The sequence below is a fragment of the Apium graveolens genome, chromosome 4, assembly GCF_009905375.1.
Source record: "Apium graveolens cultivar Ventura chromosome 4, ASM990537v1, whole genome shotgun sequence".
Classification (NCBI taxonomy): domain Eukaryota; kingdom Viridiplantae; phylum Streptophyta; class Magnoliopsida; order Apiales; family Apiaceae; genus Apium; species Apium graveolens.
In genome coordinates this window covers 315,965,486-315,990,757 of record NC_133650.1, presented here as the reverse complement: position 1 = coordinate 315,990,757, position 25,272 = coordinate 315,965,486, and the positions used below count along the sequence as shown (strand labels likewise).

Here is a 25,272-nt window from a genome sequence, read left to right as displayed (position 1 = left end):
CATGTGGGGGCCCACAATGCCACGTCAGCAGTGGGGCCCTTTTTCCATATCATATGTGGGGCCCATATTGTTTATGCAACACCATTTTGATGCATATGCAGCACTATTTTCATTCAATTGCAACAGTATATACCACATTATGCAACACCATTTTTAAATTGCAACAATATTATAATCAAATGTAATACAGTGAAAAGCAATATGCAACATCATAGAATATGCAACACTAGAAAACATAAAAATTTGGGCATAATTTGTCTGTTTTTACATGATACCTGCCATAAGTGGTATCCAACAAAAACAACCATATCAGGAATCCAACAAGTTTTAAACATACAAAAAATACTAAAATACATACGCCCAATTCTAAATTTAAAACACCAAAAGTACATCAAATCTTTCTTCAAATGAACAAAGATACCAAAGAACTAAGTCACTAAGAAGTTGCGCCTTGAGTGCCTTGAATGACTGTAGTACCGTTTTCCTCTTGATCACTGGAAACCGTGGTACATCTTCAAATAAAAACCTTTTAAAAATATACCCTAAGGCGATGTTGATGCAAGGAAGCTAAATGGAGCTTTAGCCTAGAAAATAAAAATGAATAGAATAAGAATAACAAGATTTGGGCCTTAAACTTAAGTAATGAAAGCAGTTTGACTTAACAGGTCAATCACTCAATATTATGGTATTGATTTGGGCCTTAAACTTTCCATTATTAATTTACTACCTATTTAACACAATGCAATTAAACCCAACCAATAAAGTCAATAATTTCATTTTTAGAATTTATTACGAGCTATGGGCTATAAATACATGCATCAAAAAATGTACTTCTGTCTAGGAACAGATTCAGCATTTGCCCCAAAAAGACGCAAAACAAATAGTGTACAAAGCGTAAAAGATTTATGATTTATCTGCCAAGAGAGACTAAAACAAAGAGCTAAATACAACCATAAAAGCAACTGGACTCAAAAGGTAATTTTTTTGGAGTCAATATAGGCCCCGACATTTCCTTTAATCAAATTACTTGAAACAACTTGCAGCTAGACCAAAAAAAATTCATTCTAAATTTATATTTAACAAATCGATAATGTGCTATATAGTCTACATAGATATGCATAAAAAATGTACTTCCAGCCAAGGTTACAGAGAAGCATGTCCCCAAAAAGACGACAAGCAGATGAAGTAAACTTAAAATCCAAGGTTGCTTTGAGGATCTGTGGGGCATCTTCTCCTTGATTACTTTTTCCAATCTCAGTGGTGCGAGGGGAACTAAATCAGCAATTTCCTTTAAAGCAGCATGCACACGACAAAGAACTTGCTCTTTTTTTGCAAGACCACGTGGCTACTGTTATAGCCTAAGGAAAGATAAAGGCGGCACCAAATTTCTTACAAGCATATCCAAGCATAGATGGAGGTATTTTCCGCTCACTGCAGCCTACAATGTAGTAAAAGCAAAACTAATCCTTGATAAGAACAAGCAATGATAATCATTATTGTATAGTGAGTAGCATTACATATCAAAGCAACAACCAACTCAACCAATATATCCATCACATCTGGACCATAGTTCCACAAGCTCATGCCACTTATCTGAAGGTAACAAACTTTCTTTAACAACCAAAAAACTAAAATCCGAAAAAAATAATGGAAAATGAAATGAGCAAAAATATTAATGCACTATTACTTACAGAAGAAAGAAGCATTTTGTGGTGATCAGAATCTATGTAAGAAACTGCTCCAGACAGGGCATTCAAACTTGTCTTTTAAATTATAAAACAACATTAGGTAAGCCTTTACAGAAGTAATAAGAGGACATAAAGTTTACACATTTTAGTGCATATACTTTACAAAAACACTCAACCTACCACAAGCATGGCCACTTTATCTGGTGCTAGGCGTTTAGTACGGTGCGGAATCCCGATCAACTCGTGATAACTGTTAGGTTGACCCTGAAAACTTATAAATCACTATTAATCACTATTAATCAACCATAAGATTGATCTTCAAACTGAGAATCAATGTTAAATGATTAGAATTTATAACATATAAATATCCATTATCTACTTAAATGTTTGAAACTGCAAACAAGCCTGTATGAGGATTTTCTCTCCATAGTTTTGCTTAACAGTAGACATAAACTCCTCCAAAAGCTCGGCAAATTCCTTGATGCAGGTGAATGCATACAAAATTAGTTTTTAGTTGTAGACCGCAAGTAATTATATCTATAAATTACTGAAAAGAAGATAAAAAGTACCTGCCCAGTTGCCCTCTTTTGTTTGAGACCAATAATGAACTCATCATCCAGCAACTTTTGGTTATTTGTACCGACGTCGATGGTAATAGGAGAGCACTGCAAATACAACACAAATATACAGTTTAGAATAAGAATTAACAATAATGTCATAGTATAGATAGGAAGCTTCATGTAACCCAGGTTGCCTTGTTATCTAATTGAATAGAACCATGAAAAGTGGTTAAGGGACTGCACGGATATACTCTACGTTCCTATGTCGCTAGCAGTAACATCCATAACATACCACCACAGTCTGGTAGCCACAATCAAATAATAGACCCGAGAACTTATATTCAGTATTTCTAAATAATGATTACTGGGATTGATTTTGGTGACCCCATTGCTCATGACCGACTTCGCTTCTATTATATACTCAGTGTTGCACATTTATGCTCCTTCTGTGTTAATTACTTTGTATACTTTTGCTAAATACTTCATCCTATTATATTTTCTTGCTTTCTTCTAAAAATCTGAGGTGCTTAACTCTTCGTTGCTTATTATGCTACATACTAAGCAATAAGTCTGAGTGACTATGTACTGCTAACTATATTTTGTTTGGTAAAAAATTAAGTCCTCATTTATAAGAATATCAAGATCCAATTCAACAGAATGAATAATTATTTTATCTTTAATTTGTCAGCATAACTCAAGCTAGGGCAAAGCTTATGCACATTTACTTAATAAAGCAATTGAAGAAATAGTTCTAATATCGACTTAAGGACACACACAATTAACTATTTTTCTTAGTGCAAGACCCTCCTATTGTATTCAGTTTTTCATAATGATTGTTATTGGATGAATAAAAAACTACTTAAAGAATATATTATCTCAGCTCAAAAACTAGTTAAAGAATTTATGGATAACTGGTGTCACTAAAATTTCTGAAGTGTTCGGGTAATACATGCACTAGAAGGAAGAACATGTTACCTTGATCCGTTCATATTCTCTGACTGCACAGGTTTTAGCTTCCTCTGTTACTCTTATAGTACTTTCAACTCATCTATTTTGCGAATTCTAGACCTGTCACCACAAAAAATCTTTGATGAAGCAGCTTCAAGCTTTTCAATCCTTACATTCAAGGAGGCCAGTTCGGATAAAAGAGTTTTCACCGTCAACAAAGCATTCGTGCGGTCAGAAAATGCATTGTTAATTGCCAACATCACCCCAAGATAGTCATGAAGCTTATCCTACATTATAAGAATAGAGCACCTGTAAATATCTAGCACTTCGAGGGGAACAAGATGCTTGAAAAGATAAAGGATCATGATTAAAGTTAGCAATTCAAGTCTGGGAAAGTACAACAATCCACTAACTTACCAGATGCTTGACAGTTTGTGCATTCAACTCCCGATAGAGTCTGCTAGCTTTGACAGCAGCAGTAGCTGAAAGAGATATGTCCTAAGTCCAATCATGTATGAGGATTTAGGAATAACTTTTATGTAATCTGTTTTGATTTCATTGATATTAATAAAAGGCTTGTTTTGTTTTTATTGCGGGCTCTATCTATTTAAATGTTTAAATAAGATATACCACAGTTTAGAGTAAAGCTTTTTATGGATTGTGATGAGATCATAATAATGAGACCTAAAAGATGATAACTCTAAACTTGAATAGTTCCTGGTCGTAGAATTACTAACTGGTAATTAATAATCCGCAAAGATGCGGTACATACTATGCTTGCTTCATTATGAAGGATGTCTGTTCTCATAGACATTTGTTGGTGACACTATAGCTAGTATGTAGGTGCTTATTATAGAATAATTTCACTGAACATGACTCACACAGCTGAACAACTGATGGAGTTCACTCACGTGTCAGCAGTTGTTCACATAGTGATAGTTGTACAAGTATCCTTAGACTTGAGGTCATCATAGTTATCTTGTGTACACTAAACTATGCTTCGGTTTAGTTCTTAGTCTCAATTATAAGGGCTCTACTGGGTATAGGAATTTGTACACGAAGATAGTGTATGATCAATAAAGGATCTACCCCTTCCAGTGTAGGAAGAGAATGTTCAATGTTGATCCACTTATGTTAGTTCAGGAATCTCTGGCCAGAGTGAATGAAATTAGAAAGGAGTTTCTAATTTACATTAAATAGAACTAAGCATAGTGAATGGGAAAGCAAGTGATTCAATAAGATAGGCTTGACACAAGTTTCATGCCTTGTATTTAATCATGATATTGCAGGGTAGAAGGAATTAATTGTACGGTAATTACTCACTGAATAGGTTCTTGGTATTCTAAGCAGTGAATTCGTATTATCCAGATAGTTGCGATATGCTGAGAAGTATCCCTCACGATGTAGAATAAATATGATTAATTTATTAATCATATTTAATGAATTAGAGAATTTATATAAATAATGATAAAATAGTTTTATTATTATTTATTTCTACTAACCGCTTAATATTGAACCTATAGGGTCACACCATAAAAGAGAATGATTTAATGGTGGAGGAATTAATTAATAATGGTTGATAATTATTTACTTATGAAATAAATAATTAATTAGAAAATTTAATAATTGATTAAATGAGATTTAATTGATTATAAATGAATTAAGAAAAGATTCTTAATATTATTAATTAAGAATTTAATTTTTGGAAATTAAATCAAGTGAGAGAATTATTTCTAAAGAATTTAGAAAAAGGATTAACAATTAAAAGGTGTTTTAATTATTAGTGAGAATACTAAAGGGTTAATAATAATAATATTTTATGGAAAAATTTTCAGCTGAAAATTTTGCCTATAAATATACTATTATAAACCCTATTTTTGCCTTAACCAAAAAGATTCACAAAACCCTAATTCTCTCCATCTCCTCCTCCTTCATTACATCGTTTTCTTGGTGGATACCGGTGGAGTGCTTCACACTTGAGGAGCAGCTGCTAAGCATCTCCGTTCATCTTTCTTGGATCGCTATTAAAGACCTCCATCTTTCCATTAACGTAAAGCTTCTTAAGGTAAACATACTGAACTACGAATTAAATATTATTTTTTCGAATGGATCCTGCGGAGGGTTTCTGTTCTTTTTAAGATTAAATTTACGTTTTCGCTGCGTTTATGTGCTAAAAACCCTTCAGTAGCCACATTTTTCATGTCTGCAGATCTCACCCTTTGAGAGTTGAACATTGCCTCATCCGCCTCAAACTTCGTTAGCTTGACAAAAGCCAACCCCAGTTGCCCCATCATCTCCCCAATTTCTTGTTGAGCTTTAATTTCATGTCAATAGCATACTTCCCATTTCATTATACATATTATTAGTACCTAAATCAACTACATGACAGTAATAAATATTACAAATTTACATATAACACCGAGGCAAATATCGATATTTCCTTTATTGTATGGAGCTAGGAAATTGATTAACATACATTTAAGCTCAATCAAGTCTGAGATGTCGCAACCCAAAATGGTCTCGCTACATCAGCATTATCAGACAAATATCAATACATATTTGAATCGAGAAACATTACTAATTATATAAACCGACAAATATAGCACTCAAAATTTATAATTTACATCAAAAGAGTTCAATAGACCTGCTGAGAAGCATTACCAATCTGATTCTCGAAATCCTGCAACTTACCCTTGCTCTCCAAAAATTCCTTATCTTCCTCCACAACCGGTGGCTTAACCGCACCCCAATCATTCGTAACCGACTGCTTCAACTCCTTAAAAATCCTCAACAAATCCCTCCCTCCTTTCGCAGGCAACGCAACCTCATTCACATCCAATACACTCCCTTGCAAACTCTCCCTCCCAAACAACTGCCAAGGCAACTTCACCGCCCCATCCAACATTCTCGACGCCACATTCGTGGTCCTCACCAACGGCAACTTCCCATTCGACACGTCTTGCTCCTTCTGAGGATCTGAAACCGTGATTCGCACATACTTCGCTCCGGAATGTGAAGTCGAAGTTGCGAACAAATCATGACCATTGACTTCACTTCCTCTGTTGTTATCTTCTCCATCGAACGATCGAAATATTGCTTCAGCATACGAAGGCGGTTCGAGAAACGTGTTGTACGGATTAGGTTGTTGATTTCTCGATTGTTTCTACACATCTCGGATCGAGATGTGTAGGAGAATATAATAAGAAGGTGAGCGGAGGAGAGGATGGTGGAGGTGAGAAGGGGTGTGAAGATGTGAGTGAAGAGAGGGGTTGAAAGACGAGGCGGCCATTGCTAATGATTTATGTTTGTTAGGGTTTTATATAAAAATGATAAATTTTTAGGGCTTGTCTGTTAACGGGCTGGTCCTTGACTTAATTAAGTCTTTACAATCATAATTTCTTAATTATTTTGATAAATATCTTGTTGCTTTTCTGTAAATTATTTTAATATTATTTTAATTTTCGAGTATCAGCTCAGATTTAGAGAGAAAGAGTGAATTTTTGTTAAGGGGGAAATAGCCGCCCAATTTTTTGGCCTGGGAAAGTGTGCAGATCTGTGTCTCAACATCATTTAATTATTTTTTTAGTTTTTTATTAAATATTTACAATTTTAAATATTATAAGAAAATTGTATAACTAATGTAAAATATATGTCAAAATAACACGACAATGATAAAATTAATCGGAACAATTATTTGTATAATTGAATTATCGAACAAGAATTTAAAAAAAAAATAGAAATCATTCGGGACAAGAATCTACATGGAACCCGTGTTGACCGTAATTTGACTATTATAAAAACACATGATATAAAATCTAATGTTTTTAAAAAAAATTACATAATTTAAAAATTAGTAGGTAATATCATCCGTACGGTTGGATCATTGAACAAGAATTTAAAAAAAATAGAATCACCACTCGGGACAAGAATTGGTTATAGGAACTCGTGTTGACCGTAATTTGACTATTATAAAAACATACAATATAAAATTTAATTTTTTTAAAAAACATTTAGACATCTCTAAAATTAGTAGGTATCATCATCCGTACGGTTGGATCGTTGAACAAAACTTTTAAAAAAATAGAATCACCACCCGGAACAAGACTACGTAATGTGAACCCGTGTGCACCGGGGTTTGACTATTAAAAAAGCATGTGATATAAAATTTATTTTTTTTTAAAAAAATTACAAATATCTAAAACTAGTAGGAAAAAAAATTTGTACGGTTGGATCAATTAAAAATTATTTTAAAAAAATTATAACATGAATATAACAAATAAATTTTAAAAATAGTACAATAACTAACGCAACACTAAATAACCTACTGCAACACCAGAAAGCAAATGCAACGCCTGAAGTGCCACGTCAGCAAGTGGGCCCCACTGTGTGCCACGTCAACATGCCCCGTCAGCATTTTGGGCCCCCATGTGGGTCCCACTAATCCCATGTCAGCATGCTGACGTGGCATGCCACGTCAGCATTCCACGTCACCAATGGGCCCCATATGTGGGGCCCAAAATGCCGACGTGGCATGACACGCCAACATGCCACGTTAGCACCCGTGGGTCCCTAGCACGCCACCTCAGATTTATTTTCCACATCAGCATTTATTAAATAAAAAAAATATCTAATGCAACGCTATGACCTCTACTGTTGCATGCTGCGCAACACTAACAGTTATTAGCAATGGTAGCTTCAATGTAATGAAACGCTTTCACCACTGTGTTGCAATAAACTGAAAATTTTATAGATAATGCAACGCTTTTTGTGCAACGCTGGATAAAAATCGTTGCCTATGTGCACTTATGGCGTAGTGAATGTTCATGACCGATAAGATGATGATGCCTAAAACTTTTTTACCTATGGGAGGATTAGCTAAGAATGCGATCGCTATCCAACCTGAAGCTTGATAAATAGACCCTACTTTAATAATCACTTTGTACTTTACATATTTTGTAACTCTGATCCAAGATATAAATCAATCACCTTGTTCCTAGCGTGCAAAAGACTCAGAAAAGCTCATCTTAGTTAAAATTATGTACATGCCTTCAGGAGAACATATTGTAAAGGCTAAAATCTAAATTCCATGAAAAGAGAAGATGAAAGGAGAAAAATACGACAAATATAAAAGTAATAGGAAGAAATAAAGGGAGAAAATCATTAATCCTTGAGATGGATGGCATGAGAGATATGTTCACCTCCACTTGAAACTCAAAAAAGCTCATCGTTCATTAATGTTGTAGATCTATAAGAGCACACCTTACACAAGAGATAACAATCCAAAAAAATTAAAGATTATGATACGATAATTGGTGGAATAATATCAAAAATTGCACATGAACTACAACTTTAAGTCTCTCGTTCATTAATGTTTATAACGGGTTTTCAAAAAGTAAAAAAGGCACTGAAGTGGAATATCGATGACAGATCCTTCCCCGTTATGCAAGCACTTTAAATACCTGTTAATAAACCAGGTAAAATTGAATTCCTGAAGAAAAAATAGTTACTGAAACTTCAAGAACAAATATGGACAAATAATAAAATTATCAACATTGTTCTAGAACACAATTAAGGGATGTCAATGAGGCTGAAAAGAAATAGCTATTTCAGCAAGATTATCAAGTTGTCTTAGACTCTGTTTCTTTTAAAGCTGAGGCATTTACTCACCATGTTCCAGCTTATCAAGTTCTAGCTGAACAGGACAATGTGGCTTCTAAGAGAATTCTCAACTTCGTGCACACAACTGCTTCTATGCAAAGGGCCAAGGATGCAATCACTACCATTCCCTTCACAGCTGGTGATGAATTTGACTATCCAGCTCAGCTGGTGGTTCGGAGGAGTTTGGGGATGAAGATGATGATGAAGAAGATTTCATGCACACAGGGGGAGAAGCAGGCTATAGCTCAAGTACAAACACTCCATCTTCGATGTTTAGCAAAGATTGTGATGAGCACCATTTCAAATCAACTCTCTTTCACATCATTCAACAAACTCAGACAGCTCTTCAAGCCACTACAAATTCCAACACCAAGAGACTTCTACATTTACTTTATTTTCGTCTATTTTCGTTAGTAATTTACTGAAATGTCCCTACTTCCGTTAAATTTAACGGTTATCTTGGATGGAAAGTCATTAACGGGGTGCAAATAGAAGAGAAACTAATTTTATGGGGTGCAAGTTGATAGAGAAAATAATGTAGACTGAAATCGCAAAAATAAAAATAAAAGTGGATTACGAACTGCCAATTACTAAAATAAAAAGAACTTATTATTGAATAACACACAAGTCAAAGATTTTTAAAATTGAAATCCAAATTAAATATGTCGATTCATTTATATCAATATATTTGATTTTAACAGCTTGCTTTAAAATATTATAATCCATGATTTTAAAGCGAATTGGTAGCAGTTAAAATTTTCGTGAGACTGGGCTGTTGAGTTCTCGTTAATTTTAGGTCTTGTGACCACATGGGTTTTTTAGTCTGGGTTTTACCATCTATCACTAGATTTATATTAGCAAACAAATTAAAAAAAGTGCATTTCAAAAGCAAAAAAAAATTAAAAAATAACATTGACGAGTACCCCCGTCCTACCCAATTATTTACATCGGGTTTGAGTATGAAGGTTAAAAAAATTGTAAATTAATGATAAAAAGTAATATTCTAAAATTCTCGATTAGACCCATCAATCCACCATTAATCCTATACAAAGTACTACACTAATTGATTTTTGAAATATTTGAATAGAATCCTCACATAATGTGTTGGATTCATCAAATTTTGATTGAAAACTCTGGTTCGAATCTGCGAATTTATTAAACATGTTAGTATAGTTCAAAATTTATATCCGTTAAACCTAATTTTTTACAGTTGTTTCCAAAATTATTGTAACTATTGATAGCTGAAATTAACTGGAATAAATTTATCTTTTTCATAAATTTAAAGCAAAATAATAGATTCCATTTATGTCATGAAATACAATCAAAATGTCATTGAAATCGCACTTTTATGTATTTTAAAAAATTAACGTAAATATTATCATTAACGATTTTACTTCCATAGGTGATTATGAAAATTATAATTTATTAATTACTTTGTTTGAATAAATAATAATTACTACAATTTTTAAATTATTTCCATATATTAGTATTACTTGGAGATCTTGAATTAGAAATTCTCATTAAAATCTGCAAATTTTTAAAACAACATATCATTTGGGTTTCAAATTTTAAAAAAACTTCATTTTTTAAATATTTATACCATGTATAAACTTTATAGCCGTTTCTAAAGTTATTAATTGATTGTTACAAGTTGGTTGGAAAAAATTTGATTTTAACGTTAAATTAACTGCAAAATACTGGAGTTTATTTAAGTTACGAATACGATCAAATATCATTATGTATCTTGAAATATATGTCTGTTGAAATTACATTATTATCATCATGTACGATTTAACTTATATAAGTTATTTAAAAAATCATATTTTCCAATTATTGTTTATTAATTACCTGATGGTACAAACAACAATTGGTATAAATTTATACATGTATAAGATTGCTCATAGATTTTAAATTTTTTGTGCAACCTTATTTATATAGCATAACAAATTTTTTTTCCCAAACTACCCCAAATTATTTGATGCAAAACATGAAAAATCTTACAAATATTTAATCACAAATTTACAGGTAAAAGGTAAGAATGAGGTATATAAAGTGTGGGTTTAGGTCCAATACCATGAACCGCTAACGTCCCCTAGAAATTGTTTTTCCTGTGACCACGTGTAATAAAACAATTGGTCAGTTTCCAAATAACTGCAAAAAGGATACGTCCAGCACCCAATCCTAGGTACACAGCAGTGACTCTAGCAAAATGAAAAATCTTATAAATACCTAAAAAATATTCATTCCTACAGCCTCCAATATATTGCCGCATCTTTAGTTCAGTGTTCTTTTCCTACACAACATAACAGCAGCAGCCATCTTGTTCAGTTCATATCTAGAGTTTTTGTCTGAAACAATGTTGAATCTCCCTGACTCTCTTTATCCTGATCCGATACAAGGTGACAACACTGTTATGTCGAATGATGGTGCACCTGCTAACAACAATGGTCCCTGTGATGGTGCTAGCAAAGCTATTGATTGGCCTTCTGCTAGTGTAGAGGACTTGGTTGTGTTGCTTCGAGAACCTGAGCATAGCGAAAAGGCCATTTCATCTCTTACTCAGATTAAGGTCCATCATTTTTCTTCATTTATGAAGATTTTTGTTTGTTTTATGTACATTTTTGTTTGTTTGTGTATGTTGTTAGGTGGAAATAAATTGATCTGTAATTGTAAATTCATAAATGATGTTTTTAATACATGATTGGATGCATTTTTTGTGTTTAAGCTTATTTAACGTGGCTGGTTAGAAATGATTGATGATTAATTATGATTAGAGTTATCTTTTATATTTGTGTGTCTTGATTAGAAGTAATTGACAATAGATCTGAATTTTTAAAGAGTTTAAATTATGCATTCATATGTTGAAATACAAGTTAAATTGTGGCCTTGTCATGATTTTATGATGTCTATGCTGGTCATTTCATTTTCATAAAGTCTGGTTTAATCGACCAGGGATTATGCAAACCAGATATACTCATTCGTTTGATTTCATTCTTTATGTGGTTCATACACAAACATAGATCGATATTTATTTGTAATCAGTCTGATTTATGAAAGTATGTCTTCAGTCGGAATGTGCAAATATATATCAATGTATGCACTAAATATCACTTTTACGTGGATTCTTTCGATATTTTGTAGTATTACATTTTATTTAGAACAATAAGTATGTGCAGAGAAATGATGATCTTGACTCACCTAAATGCCTGTATAGTATCATTTAAGTTTGCTTGTTAGAAGTTTAAAGTGCAGTCCAGCCTGCAGAGTCAAATTATTTACACTCTATGTTCTAATGTCTATTGGGTGATATAGTATATTTCATTTCTAACATGTGATTTATCAATCCAGAAACATGGAAGAATTCAAGATTTGGCCCTCCACATTTGGCGGTCAATCAGTACCGTTTTCTTACTCCTATCGGTATGCACAATGACTTGGGTCTACCAAATGCTTTGCATTGATCAAACTAAATGTATTTGTTTTAATAGCTTGCTTAAGTTTATATCATGTCGTGAATTCTTTTTATTAACTTCTAATTTTGGTTAACATTAATAATAAAAGTTCCCTGTTTTGATTTGAGTTTCTTCTTCAGATCTTAATACTGAAGTGGACTACTAAACCAAAATGGCAGTATCTAGGTTACATTGTTATATTTGATCTTCTCAAGTCCGGAGTCCCCCAGTTATATAGTATTTAATCAATATTTCGTGATTAATGATCCTTATTCTTTCTTGTCTTTTGAAATGATTATACTTGTTTGTGAATCCCTTGATCCTTGTGTCGGATACTATGACATGCACATCCCCTCATCGGAGAGGGGATTGATCCTGAATCCTAATTTTGATTCTTTCCCCACAATTTGTAATCAAAATTTCTGTTAACCGTCTACTTATCTAAAATTAAGTATCAGTTTTTGTTAGTAAATACAAACCTATTATGCTAGTGTTCATTTTTGCATAAATTAAAATATTTTACCTGTATTTTGTGTTTTAGATCAATAAATTATGCATTTGATTAAATTTGCTTATAGTTTGTGGTTTTTTTAAGAAGATTGAATATATGTAACATGAAATCTAGAGAAAATCTATATTTCTATATGTCGTGTCCCCCGCACCCGAATTTCCATATTATTATATTTATTTATTAGATTTTTGTCCACGCACCCCAGCACTTCTGCACCCGTATCCTTGTTTATCAGTTGCCGAAGAAATCTTTCATTGAACTAATGAGAAGATTTGCGGAGATCTCAAATACTTTGGAAATTTGAAATTTTGAAACCCAAAAATCTGGAAAATAGGCATTGTAAAGAAGTTCTGCAACTTTTATGTCACACGTCTTAGAGAAGTCCTACCCTTAAGATCAAGTTGCATCACATCTGAATCAGAACTTGATACAATTTATGAAATCCGCACATGATGGTCATTGGAATCATTTAAATGATTTACTACTTTGTTTGACAAGCTCAGCTTTGTGGTTTATATTGGCTATTCTATCTATTCAAATGAGAATGTAGTGTTTTACAGTTGGTGATTAATGGAATTATCTTCTTTATTGCAGGAAGTATTATCTATATACAAGTCATTAACACCTGAGAAACTTAATATGAAAGATTCAAGTAAAGTTTGTGATGTACTTGTTTTGTTTGAGGTCATTTCCGCTCCTTTAATTTCCTTTTCTAGTGGTATTAACTTTGTAATGTATTTGCTTTATATGTTCGATTTCCTAATTTTCAAACCTTTTTCTTATCAAATTTATTTTTACTTATCAAATTTATTATCTATATACATCAAATTTATTTTTACTTATGCAGGAGCCATAGCTGGTACTCTATGTACTTAAAAATTATGTATGCAACTCTAATATCAAAGTGTATTTTCTATTGAATGCAGTGCTTTGCCACTCACCCTCAAACGAAGATGCAGTTCCTTAATGGTATTTTTCTGCACTTTCTGAAAGCTATGAGACTTGTTCCTGTTAATGTATTCAGTATTTATATTAGTCTTCTTCAACATAGTTGGATGTATCCACAGTTATAGCTTCTTCTCACCAAATGATATAAGCTAATTTTATTCTATAACTTTTGCTGATTTCTTGATGTCTGATATTGCTACTTAAAGACCACACAAGATATTGTCGGACTTGACGTGTTTTGATATATAAATGCATTCACTTTTTATTTCAAGCTGGTATCATTTGTTTATGTGAACACCAAAGAAACAGGACACTGAGGTGAAATCAAGGATTCAGTTGAAGTTACAAGTTTGTTACATATATTCTGGGATGAGGATTTTGCATAACTTATTCAAATATTGTTATTAACTGATTTTAATAGGATAATTAAGGAGCTAGATAAGTTTAATCGTAGACAGACTTGTATTAACTTACTTCTGTCCTTGCAGTTCAGATACATTGTTACTTGTACCCTTTCTTGGAGACTGAAGAAACGAGCAAGCCATTCCAGTACCTAAGGCTAATGAGCTTGGGGGTCATTGGTGGTCTTCTGAAGGAGGTACAATTCCACTCTAAATCAATACATGATACCTTCAATTTTTTATACTTTTAGCCATTTGAATTATTAAAACAGCTAAGCACCAGTAACCTTGCATGGAAGTATTTTCTCATTGCTAGTTGCTACCCGCCCTTTCAAGTTTCAGCTCTGAATTGAATGCAATGTTGAGATGAATTAGCTTAATCAGAACAATAGTTGAAGAAAATGTCCATTATTTCTTACCAGATTGCATATCAATTTGCTTTAATATGATCTGATATGCCTATAAGGTTCTACTCCAAATATCATCCGAATCTTCTCTACTATGCAGGTAGGCGACCCTTCGACAAAGGTTGCTGTTCACTGTTTGCTTGAATCAGGACTCTTCCCTTTGTGTCTAAAATCCATAGAATATGGAAACGAACTTTCACAATCAGTAAGTGTCCATTAAAATTTGAACTCAACATTCTTTTGCTTCCAAGCATTTTTTACTGCAATATATCACCTTACATGTAAGACAGTACATAGTATGTAATTTGGTTACTAAAAATTTCAAATTAATATCCCTTTCTAGTGTTTCTGCTAGGTGTTTATTGAAAAAGGGATTTTTAGTTAATACTCCATGTTTCGTATTAATACATATCAAGTCGACTTGATGAACATCTAATATTTTGGTGTTGATGAACATTATTACCCAGCCATATATAAATCATAAGGTTTATATTGCATGGCATAGACTTGATCGTCCTAGTAAGAACCTGAACAAATAATTCTGAAACAATTCCGGTACACCATCAAAATATAAATAGATCGACACCCATAGTTAATTGGCTCTTTAAACTCACTCTGAACACTTGTATATGGCTATACAGACTGCATCTTGGATAATGTCAAGAATAATGATGCAAGAGCAGGGACTACAGTATTGCTGTGAGCCTGCAAACCGGTTGTGTGTAATCATGAAGGTTTTTAATGACGTAATTGAAAAGATGCAGGATGAACCGTCTTCTTTAGTTTTGAAGAATATTATTCAATGTTATGTCATACTGTCCAATGATCCAAGGTTAGCCAGCAACCTTTGTAAGCATATCTTCCAAGCTGTTGTGTGTTTCTATTGTTATATCGTTCCTATAGTTATTGTCTTATTGATTTAGAACTTGTGTAAAAAATGTCTCTGACCAAGCACCGGATAGCTTGAGAGTGGTTTTATGTCCCTTGGGGTGGTCTGGTTGTTGTACTTAACAAACATAATTTGATGTGATTCGAATGCAGCAGGGGTTGTCTCCTCCTGAGAAGCTTCATTCCGCCAATACTGACGACTGCCCCATATATTGAAGCCCTTCGTGTAAGTCCATCCAGATGATCTCCTATATACATGTAAAAATGTGGACTCTATTCTCGCACAAAACAGCAAATTTCACTACCAAAATCCAAGTTTAGAAAAAAAAAATTCTCTATTACGCATAAATACTGGAGGCACACAGTATTTGCAATTGTGTATGCCTCAGCAACTTCTATGGGCATCCCTAGTTGCACAACAAAACCGACATCAATACTTCTAGATACACTACTCCTCGTTTTGAATATGACATAATTTTCTATATGAGTTTTTGTCCCGAGGAAAGTGTCACAAGTACACACACTAATGTATCTTAAATGTTCTTATCTAATATCTAATTTTCTATACATATTATGCAGGCACGCCCTGTAACCTTAAAAAATTTGCAAAATTTGTTTCAAAAGCTATCGATGGGATGGGGGCCAAATGCAGAAGCGGTTGCACGTTCCTCACATCTTGATCGCTAATATAGTTGATATTTGCTAGCTCTTTCCTTTCGTTATACAAGGGAAATTAAGAATTCCCTCATAGATCTCATAAACCTTTTAATTTAGCTATCATGTTAACAATATTTTTTGTAGAACAATTATATCTCCAAGTTGCAAAATAATACATGATAAACAATCATAAAATGCCCCTATCCAGCTGATTCATGTGGTTAGCTGATGATATTTTGGTGTTTATTTTTCTCCTTTTACGCATTTTTTTTATTTGCTTTACTCTTCTTCTTGAATTACAGGCATGAACTCATTGAGTGTCACTATTGATCAACGCTCTCTCTGAACTCTGAAGATTGAGATCATGAAAAAATATTGTTATGTTCAAAGATTAAAAAGAATAGATATAGTACATAAAATATTATTACCATTAATAAATTTCTTTATGATTTATAAACAATATGTTGAGATTTTTCTAAACTAAAACCATCTATTGAGGACTTGAGGTGTCAAGAAATAAAAATTCATTTATTTGCATCAAGCTTTCAGTCTCAAGCATGTAAATAGCAGTTACATTTGAGATATCAAGACCTGTGCATCTTTTTCTACAAAAGAAAGGTTGTAACTGAAGACAATATACGTAAAAGTAAATAACAGACACACACTTGATTTACTGAAATGGACTGAAATAAAACTACTTGAATTAGAAGTGCATACAGATTACATATAATCAAAAACTAACAGCTATCCAAGACTCCTACAAACTAGGAACTACACTGCTACTTTTCCTCCACTAGACTCCAACAACTCGCCACCTCCTGATGACTTATTCTTCTGAGCGATATACACGCTGCTTATTCATTACATGAAGTGGACTTGGACTACGTTTAGATTACTAAGCCCAGCAAAGCCCAACATACTCTCCCTTAATCTAAACGTATTCATGGACGATCAGTAAAGCCCAGCTCCTGCTGTATCTTTGACACCGAGTAACTTCCTCATTTTCTCAAACTTCCCCACTGATAACGCCTTTGAGAGAATGTCTGCACGTTGCTCATTAGTTTTAACATGCTTAACGATTATCAATCCTTGCTCCACGCATTCTCTTATAAAGTGGTATCGAATATCTATGTGTTTGCTCCTTTCATGGAACACTAGTTTTTTCGCCAAGTCGATAGCTGATCTGTTGTCAATGTACAAAGTCACAGGACCAATCTTCACATTACAAATTTGATTGAGAACCCTCTGCAACCATATTCCCTGGCATGCTGCAGCCGTTGCAGCCATAAATTCTGTCTCACAAGAGGATAGGGCGACACATCATTGCTTCTGAGAGATCCATGTGATAAGACTTTCATCTAAATAAAACGTCACTCCACCTGTACTTTTCCGGTCATCAACATTCTCGGCTAGATCACTGTCGGAGAATCTTGATAACAGATAATTACCCTGGCCTTGAGTATATGTTAAACCAAAATTTAAAGTTCCCTTCACATATCGCAAGATCCTCTTTGCTGCATTAAGATGTGTCACTGTTGGACGTTCCATGAACCTGCTAATCACGCCAACTGAATAAGCCAAATCAGGACGAGTGTGCACTAAATAATGTAGACCCCCAACAATAGACTTGAATTCTGTTAGGTTTACTGGTTCGCCATGTTCATCTTTAGTCAGCTGTAGCTTGAATTCCATCGGGTACTTCACTGCATTACAATCTCGCATACCAGATTTCTCGAGCAACTTCTTAGCATACGCAGTTTTCTTAATCTGAATAAAGCTTTGTCCCTGTTCGACTTCCAAACCGAGATAATATGAAAGCTTGCCCAAGTCTGTCATATCAAACTCCTTGCTCATTTGGTTATTGAATCGCACGATGTTTGCAACACTGGTACCGGTAATGAGGATATCATCTAAGTAGACTCCAATGATCAATGAATCTCTCCCTTCCTTTCGAGTATATACAGCGTGCTCGAAAGGATATTTGACAAAATCTAGACGTTGCAAACATTTATTCAGTTGTGCATACCATGCTCGAGGGGTTTGGCGAAGCCCATACAATGCGTTGAGTAGTCGATACACTTTGTTTTCTTGCCCGACTTTCACGAAACCTCGAGGTTGTGAGACATATACTTCCTCCTGCAGTTCCCCATTCAAGAAAGCGGAATTGACATCGAGGTGATGGACTTCCCAGTTGCATTTGGCTGCTAAAGCAAGAAGTAATCGCACAGTCTCCATTTTGTTACTGGGGCGAATACTTTTTTATAATCAATACCGTATTTTTGAACGTAGCCCTTTGCAACCAAACGGGCCTTATGTTTGATTACCTCTCCATTTGTATCCTTCTTGAGCTTATAGACCCATTTCAAATCAATGGCGTTGTGGCCTTGTGGTAGGTCTGTTAGCACCCAGGTGTCATTCTTTTCAATGGCTTCAATCTCACTTTGCATTGCATCTCGCCATGATTTTTCTTTAACTGCTTGATCATACGTGACTGGGTCATCAACTCCCAACAGTAGCAGCTCATCTGCTAGTTCCACTATTTCAGTATTATCATATATATCGTGTAATGATCTGTATCTCAGGGGTGCAGTGCTTTCAGTACTGGTGGCAGAATTCACGTTGCCAAAACTCGAGCCTGTACTTTCTGAGGTAGGTGTTGCTGTTTTATCTAAAAGACTCGAGTTTGGAGACTCTGGTGTATTGTTATCGAATGAAGTATGGCTGGAGTTTCGAGTGATTTCATTACTGCTAGATTCTTCATCAATTAGCTCTGTGTCTACCAATGTGAAAGCACCAGTGTTATGTGCAGCACCCTCTGTTGTCGAGTCATCCCATGGCCACCCCTATTTTTCATCAAACACTACGTCCCGACTTACATTTATTTTTCCTGTAGAAGGGTCGTAAAGGCGATATGCCTTTGTGCCAGGTTCTCTCCCCAAATGCACCATTTGTTTGCTCCGATCATCTAACTTGGCAACTTGTACGCTGGGCACTTTCACGTGGGCAACACAGCCAAAAACTCATAGGTAGTCGACAAATGGTTTTTTCTGAAACCAGGCCTCATATGGTGTCTTTCTCATCAAGCTTCTAGTGGGAAGTCTGTTCAATACATATACCGGATGTCGCACAGCCTCTCCCCACATGATTGAAGGAACATTCATTTCTTTCAACATACTTCGAGCCATAGCAACCACAGTTCTGTTGCGTCTCTCAACAACTCCATTTTGTTGAGGAGAGTATGGTGCGGTATAATGACGTGTAACCCCAGCTTCTTCACAGAATTTAGTAAAAGCACTTGAGCAAAATTCTCCTCCTCGGTCAGTACATAGCACTTTGATTCCTAGGAATATGGTTTTTTCAACTGAGGCCTTGAATTTCTTGAACACTGTAAGTGCCTCATCTTTGGTTTTGATCATATAAACCCACATCATGCGAGTAAAGTCATCTACAAGCAATAGGAAATATCTATTTCCAGCTGGGGTAGGAGGGGAAATGGGACCACTAATATTTCCATGTACTAGTGCTAAGGGAACTTGTGCAGACAAATTTGATTCAGAAGGGAAAGGCTTACGTGTTTATTTTGAGAGAAGACATCCATTGCACAATTCTTTTGGTATTTTCAGCACCGGTAGCCCATTCACCATTCCAGCTTTTGACATGTCCGCCATTGCCTCGTAATTTACATGACCAAAACGTAGATGCCATAGTCCTGTACTCTCTTCTGTCTTGGTGAGTAGGCACGTCTTTTCCTTTACTTCTGATATATATATTTTATATAGTCTGTTCGAGGAGCGTTGAACGCTCATTAACAGTCTATGCTTTGTGTCATGGACTCGCAGCTGATCACCATCAATAAATACCTTATTGCCCTCCTCAGATAGCTGCCCGAGGCTAATTATGTTGCTTCAAAGATTGGGAATGAAGTACACATTTTTAAGTTCCTTATCTTCACCATTTTTGCAGTGTATCTTTATCGATCCAACCCCCTTTATGTGCACCGTGGAACCGTCTCCGAATTTAACTTGGCCAGTCACTCCCTCGTCTAACTTAACAAACTTTTCGCGGTGCCCAGTCATATGATTACTTGCACCGTTGTCTAAATACCACATGTTTGCTTCGATCTTAGCCTCAATTTCTTTACCCACGTCAGTCACGGCTCGTGAGTCACCAACGTGCAGCATCACCGTTTCCCTTGTGTTCTGCTCAATCTCTGCTACTAGTAACGCTGGCTGATGATATTTTGGTGTTTAGTTTTCTCCTTTTACGCATTTTTTTATTTTCTTTACTCATCTTCTTGAATTACATGCATGAACTCATTGAGTGTCACTGTTGATCAACGCTCTCTCTGAACTCTGATGATTGAGATCATGAAAAAATATTGTTATGTTCTAAGATTAAAAAGATTAGATATAGTACATAAAATATATTACCATTAATAAATTTCTTTATGATTTATAAACAATATGTTGAGATTTTCTAAACTAAAACCATCTATTGAGGACTTGAGATGTCAAGAAACAAAAATTCGTTTATTTGCATCAAACTTTCGGTCTCAAGCATGTAAAATAGCAGTTACATTTGAGACATCAAGACATGTGCATCTTTTCCTGCCTATCTCTGTCTTCTATTTTTCCAGTTTGCGCAAATACACTAGAATCTTCATTCACATATTGCTGTGTGCGCATCATCAACCTTATAAAAACAAAATTGGCGGCTAACGAGTAGATGGGAAGAAAAATCTCTAGTTTAAATTGTGCAATTTGTTGATATGAACTTCAAGTTTCTACAACTGGAAGCTAAAAAGAAAGACACTGAGCTGTTGATTGTTTATTATGCAGCAGGCTCTGCATAAAATTTTAACTCTGATCATACATACCCGTACAATTGTCTATATGCTCGAAGAAACTATCTGTGTGCTTGGTACAAGACTGAAAACATTGAAAATTGAAGTTAAAATGGCATATATAACAACCAAAAAAATTACATATTAAACTGTTATAATGCTATAAATTGCTGCATAAAGTTATTTAATGTATGACATATGTATAATATATTTTACATTATGTTAACATACAGTACATAGGACAAGAAGTTTTTACAGAGGTGGTAGACAACTGTCTAGCCAACAGTTTAAAAATAACGTAGTTTAGGCATCGGAGTTATCACAAAGTACAAACTATTCTCCCTCCCTCCCTCCCTCTCCATGTCTGTGTGTGTCTGTGTGTTTAAATATATAACACTACATTTCGTTTATTTTGGCCGGGACAGGTTAAAGCTATCTTCCCTTTGACACTGTAGGCAAAAGCAAAATGCCACTATTTCTGTCATGAATGAAAATGAGAAGCTCTCAACTGTCTTAGAATATAGCTTGCTTGTCTTATGAAATAAAGTCCTAAACGTGAATTCTCTTTGAAAATAACTCAACATTCCCTGAACCGAAACGGCTATTGTATAACTGCTAGACACCACACAGTTCATACACTATTGTTCTATTTGGTTGAAGGGAATACAAACAATATATTTGTTAACAAACTTCAATACAAAAGAAAGGTTGTAACTTGTAATTGTAAGAGGGAAGAATATAGAAAAAAGACGAGGATGTGCAAATTGTTCATAATGTAACTAGGTAAATATACCTGCCCAGTTCACAGAAACTATTTAAAAATAAAAATAAAAAATATTATTTACAGCAATTTTGTTGAAAATTAATATTCCTAAAACTAAAAGAGTCGCTAAAAATAATGTTATAAATATAACATATAATTGGAGAGTTGATGAGTGTACCTAAAATTTTAAGGAGTTATACACATTAGAAGTGGTACAATGGTACTTTATATTTTAATTTTATACTTTTTTTTGTCAGATGTTCCAATCTGACATCTTTTTTCAACTAACATTTCTTTATCCTTTCAAAAAAAATACTACTTATAATAAAATTATGCATACATCATTTTTATATGTATGTTTACTCTTTCATTGCTCTAAATACAATTTATCAAGCACGTATAATTTAACCTATCTAAATAAATGTTGAATAAATTTAGTACTTAAATTACAATAGACATTTTGCATCATCCAAGTGTAATAAGAGAAGCTAGAACTCCATATATAATCCATATGTGCACATTTTTAGAATTAATAAAAAATTGATCATACTTTAATATTAAAATAATAAAAAATGACTGGATCTGAGCATGTGTTTTGCTAAAAAAAATTATTTAATATATAAAAATCTTATATTGAAATTGAGATGACTAATATTACTTCCCAGTTTTTTTTAGCATAAAACAATTAATTTAAAAATTAGTCAGTCAACCATGTAAGTCATCCATGTAATTCAATTATCTAGAATATATTGGAACAACCATGTACGTCAATAACTTGTGAAATTAAAATGTAGTTATAGATGGGGACTTACATCTCCTCTTTAATGCCCAGGCTACAATTTTATATATACTATCACATTAAATCTTGAAAGAAACTCATAAACATCATAAAAATATACACTGTATTTCTTTGTCAAAATTATCATCGTCAATGTACACAACCATATCAATAAGCAACTCAAAAACCATGCACTTAAGGGCTAGATGGATTATTAGATGGATTATTAGATGGATTATTATGAGTACCTACCTGAAAGCAGCATTTCAGACCTAAAAGCTCATACTTTCTGACTTCATCATTTTTTTTAGAAAAGAACTCTACCAACTTGCGATCTCGTTATTTTCCAAAATTCTGGTGTCTCATTATCCTTGAGATGCTCGAATGGATAGCAAACCTTTTTAAATTTCTCTAACCCAAAATGAAAGTCCTGCAATAAATCATAAACAATTAGAATATAGGCGTATTTGTAAGGGGTTAGGGAACATAAGACATTGCTTTCTTTGTTGCGACATGTACATAATTTGGGATGTTATGCAGATCCGCTAGAAGAGAAGTGGGTAACACAACTCATTTGTTCTCACTCTTATCCAAATTAAAAATCGAACCTTGTTTCATAGTGGGATCTTTTGCAAAACAACAAATTAATGTCAAAGTAAAAGATAATTAATTATGTAAATCTTGATTTTTTAAAGATTTGGTCATAGGGAAATGGTTGCTAACTTGTAAAAACCTATGATTAGAGTGTGAATTTAACCCTACACTTTTGTTACAATTTAATCTCATAAAGTAAACCGAATTAGCAAAAAAGGCTTTGTAAATAAGAGAAAGTCATATGCAATGTACACAAGTTCAAACTCTCCATTAGCAGGTAGGAAAACAAATTCATTAGCATTTTATAGCATTCAAGAATGAAAGTATTGGCCAATTCAAGTACATTCAAACAAAAGTTATACTCATTATGTTAAAAGATTATTACTCTTATTTCTACCGTACATAAAAGATTTTCACATTATTCTATAACTATATGTATGTACCTAAATTTTAGTCATTAGAGTAATCACTACGCCATAAGTGCACATAGGCAACCCCTACTATACAGTTGCATAAGGCCCAAATGGTGTTGCATAAGGTAATAGGCAACATTAGAGGGGGGTTGCCAATGTGGAAGTGGTCGTAGACACCTAATGCAATATTTTGTGCAAAACTTGAAAGTAATGCATCAAGTGGATTTTGCAATAGTAAATCACCTATTGGCAACAACAGAAAGTGTTGCATTAGACCTGACAGGATAGTACACTTGGTCCTACGTGGCAACTGACACATCAGATGTCATGTCAGCAACAGGGGGTTCCCAGAGCCACATCAGCATGCCACGTCAGCACGTCAGCTGGGTCTCATCCTGCCACGTCAGCATGTGGGGGCCCGCAATGCCACGTCAGCAGTGGGGCCCTTTTTCCACATCATATGTGGGGCCTATATTGTTTATGCAACACCATTTTGATGCATATGCAACACTATTTTCATTCAATTGTAACAGTATATACCACATTATGCAACACCATTTTTAAATTGCAACAGTATTATAATCAAATGCAATACAGTGAAAAGCAATATGCAACATCATACTATGGAATATGCGACACTAGAAAACATAAAAATTTGACCATAATTTGTCTGTTTTTACATGATAAATTTGTTTGTTTTTACATGATACTTGCCATAAGTGGCATCCAACTAAAACAACCATATCAGGAATCCAACAAGTTTTAAACATACAAAAAATACTAAAATACATACGCCCAATTCTAAATTTAAAACACCAAAAGTACATCAAATCTTTCTTCAAATGAACAAAGATACCAAAGAACTAAGTCACTAAGAAGTTGCGCCTTGAGTGCCTTGAATGACTGTAGTACCGTTTTCCTCTTGATCACTGGAAACCGTGGTACATCTTCGAATAAAAAACTTTTAAAAATAAACCCTAAGGCGATGCTGATGCAAGGAAGCTAAATGGAGGTTTAGCCTAGAAAATAAAAATGAATAGAATAAGAATAACAAGATTTGGGCCTTAAACTTAAGTAATGAAAGCAGTTTGACTTAACAGGTCAATCACTAAATATTATGGTATTGATTTGGGCCTTCAACTTTCCATTATTAATTTACTACTTATTTAACACAACGCAATTAAACCCAACCAATAAAGTCAATAATTTTATTTTTAGAATTTATTACGAGCTATGGGCTATAAATACATGCATCAAAAAATGTACTTCTGCCTAGGAACAGATTGAGCATTTGCCCCAAAAAGACGCAAAACAGATAGTGTACAAAGCGTAAAATATTTATGATTTATCTGCCAAGAGAGACTAAAACAAAGAGCTAAATACAACCATAAAAGCAACTGGACTCAAAAGGTAATTTTTTTTGGAGTCAATATAGGCCCCGATATTTCCTTTAATGAAATTACTTGAAACAACTTGCAACTAGACCAAATCGATAATGTGCTATATAGTCTACATAGACATGCATAAAAAATGTACTTCCAGCCAAGGTTACAGAGAAGCATGTCCCCAAAAAGACGAGAAGCAGATGAAGTAAACTTACAATCCAAGGTTGCTTTGAGGATCTGTGGGGCATCCTCTCCTTGATTACTTTTTCCAATCTCAGTGGTGCGAGGGGAACTAAATCAGCAATTTTCTTTAAAGCAGCATGCACACGACAAAGAATTTGCTCTTTTTTTGCAAGACCACGTGGCTACTGTAATAGC

General features: G+C 34.2%; 1 protein-coding gene and 1 pseudogene across 1 annotated transcript; one reads left to right on the top strand and one right to left on the bottom strand.

The window, feature by feature from the left end:
• Positions 1-1,358: 1,358 nt before the first annotated feature.
• LOC141720289 (sorting nexin 2A-like) lies at positions 1,359-7,664 on the bottom strand (annotated as a pseudogene).
• A 3,546-nt stretch (positions 7,665-11,210) lies between these two features.
• LOC141720288 (cell differentiation protein rcd1-like) lies at positions 11,211-16,148 on the top strand. Its single transcript, XM_074522633.1, has 8 exons — positions 11,211-11,423; positions 13,412-13,501; positions 13,744-13,840; positions 14,254-14,363; positions 14,674-14,778; positions 15,215-15,405; positions 15,615-15,687; positions 16,041-16,148. Exons 1-8 carry the CDS (start codon positions 11,211-11,213, stop codon positions 16,146-16,148), a joined length of 987 nt encoding a protein of 328 aa, XP_074378734.1.
• The last annotated feature ends 9,124 nt before the right edge of the window (positions 16,149-25,272 follow it).

Excerpts from the sequence above, each read along its gene's own strand:
- LOC141720288 (XM_074522633.1), top strand. The coding sequence starts at position 11,211 with ATGTTGAATCTCCCTGACTCTCTTTATCCTGATCCGATACAAGGTGAC. Across the intron at positions 11,424-13,411 it reads CATCTCTTACTCAGATTAAG|GAAGTATTATCTATATACAA; the intron begins GTCCATCATTTT and ends TCTTTATTGCAG. Across the intron at positions 14,364-14,673 it reads TTGGTGGTCTTCTGAAGGAG|GTAGGCGACCCTTCGACAAA; the intron begins GTACAATTCCAC and ends TCTACTATGCAG.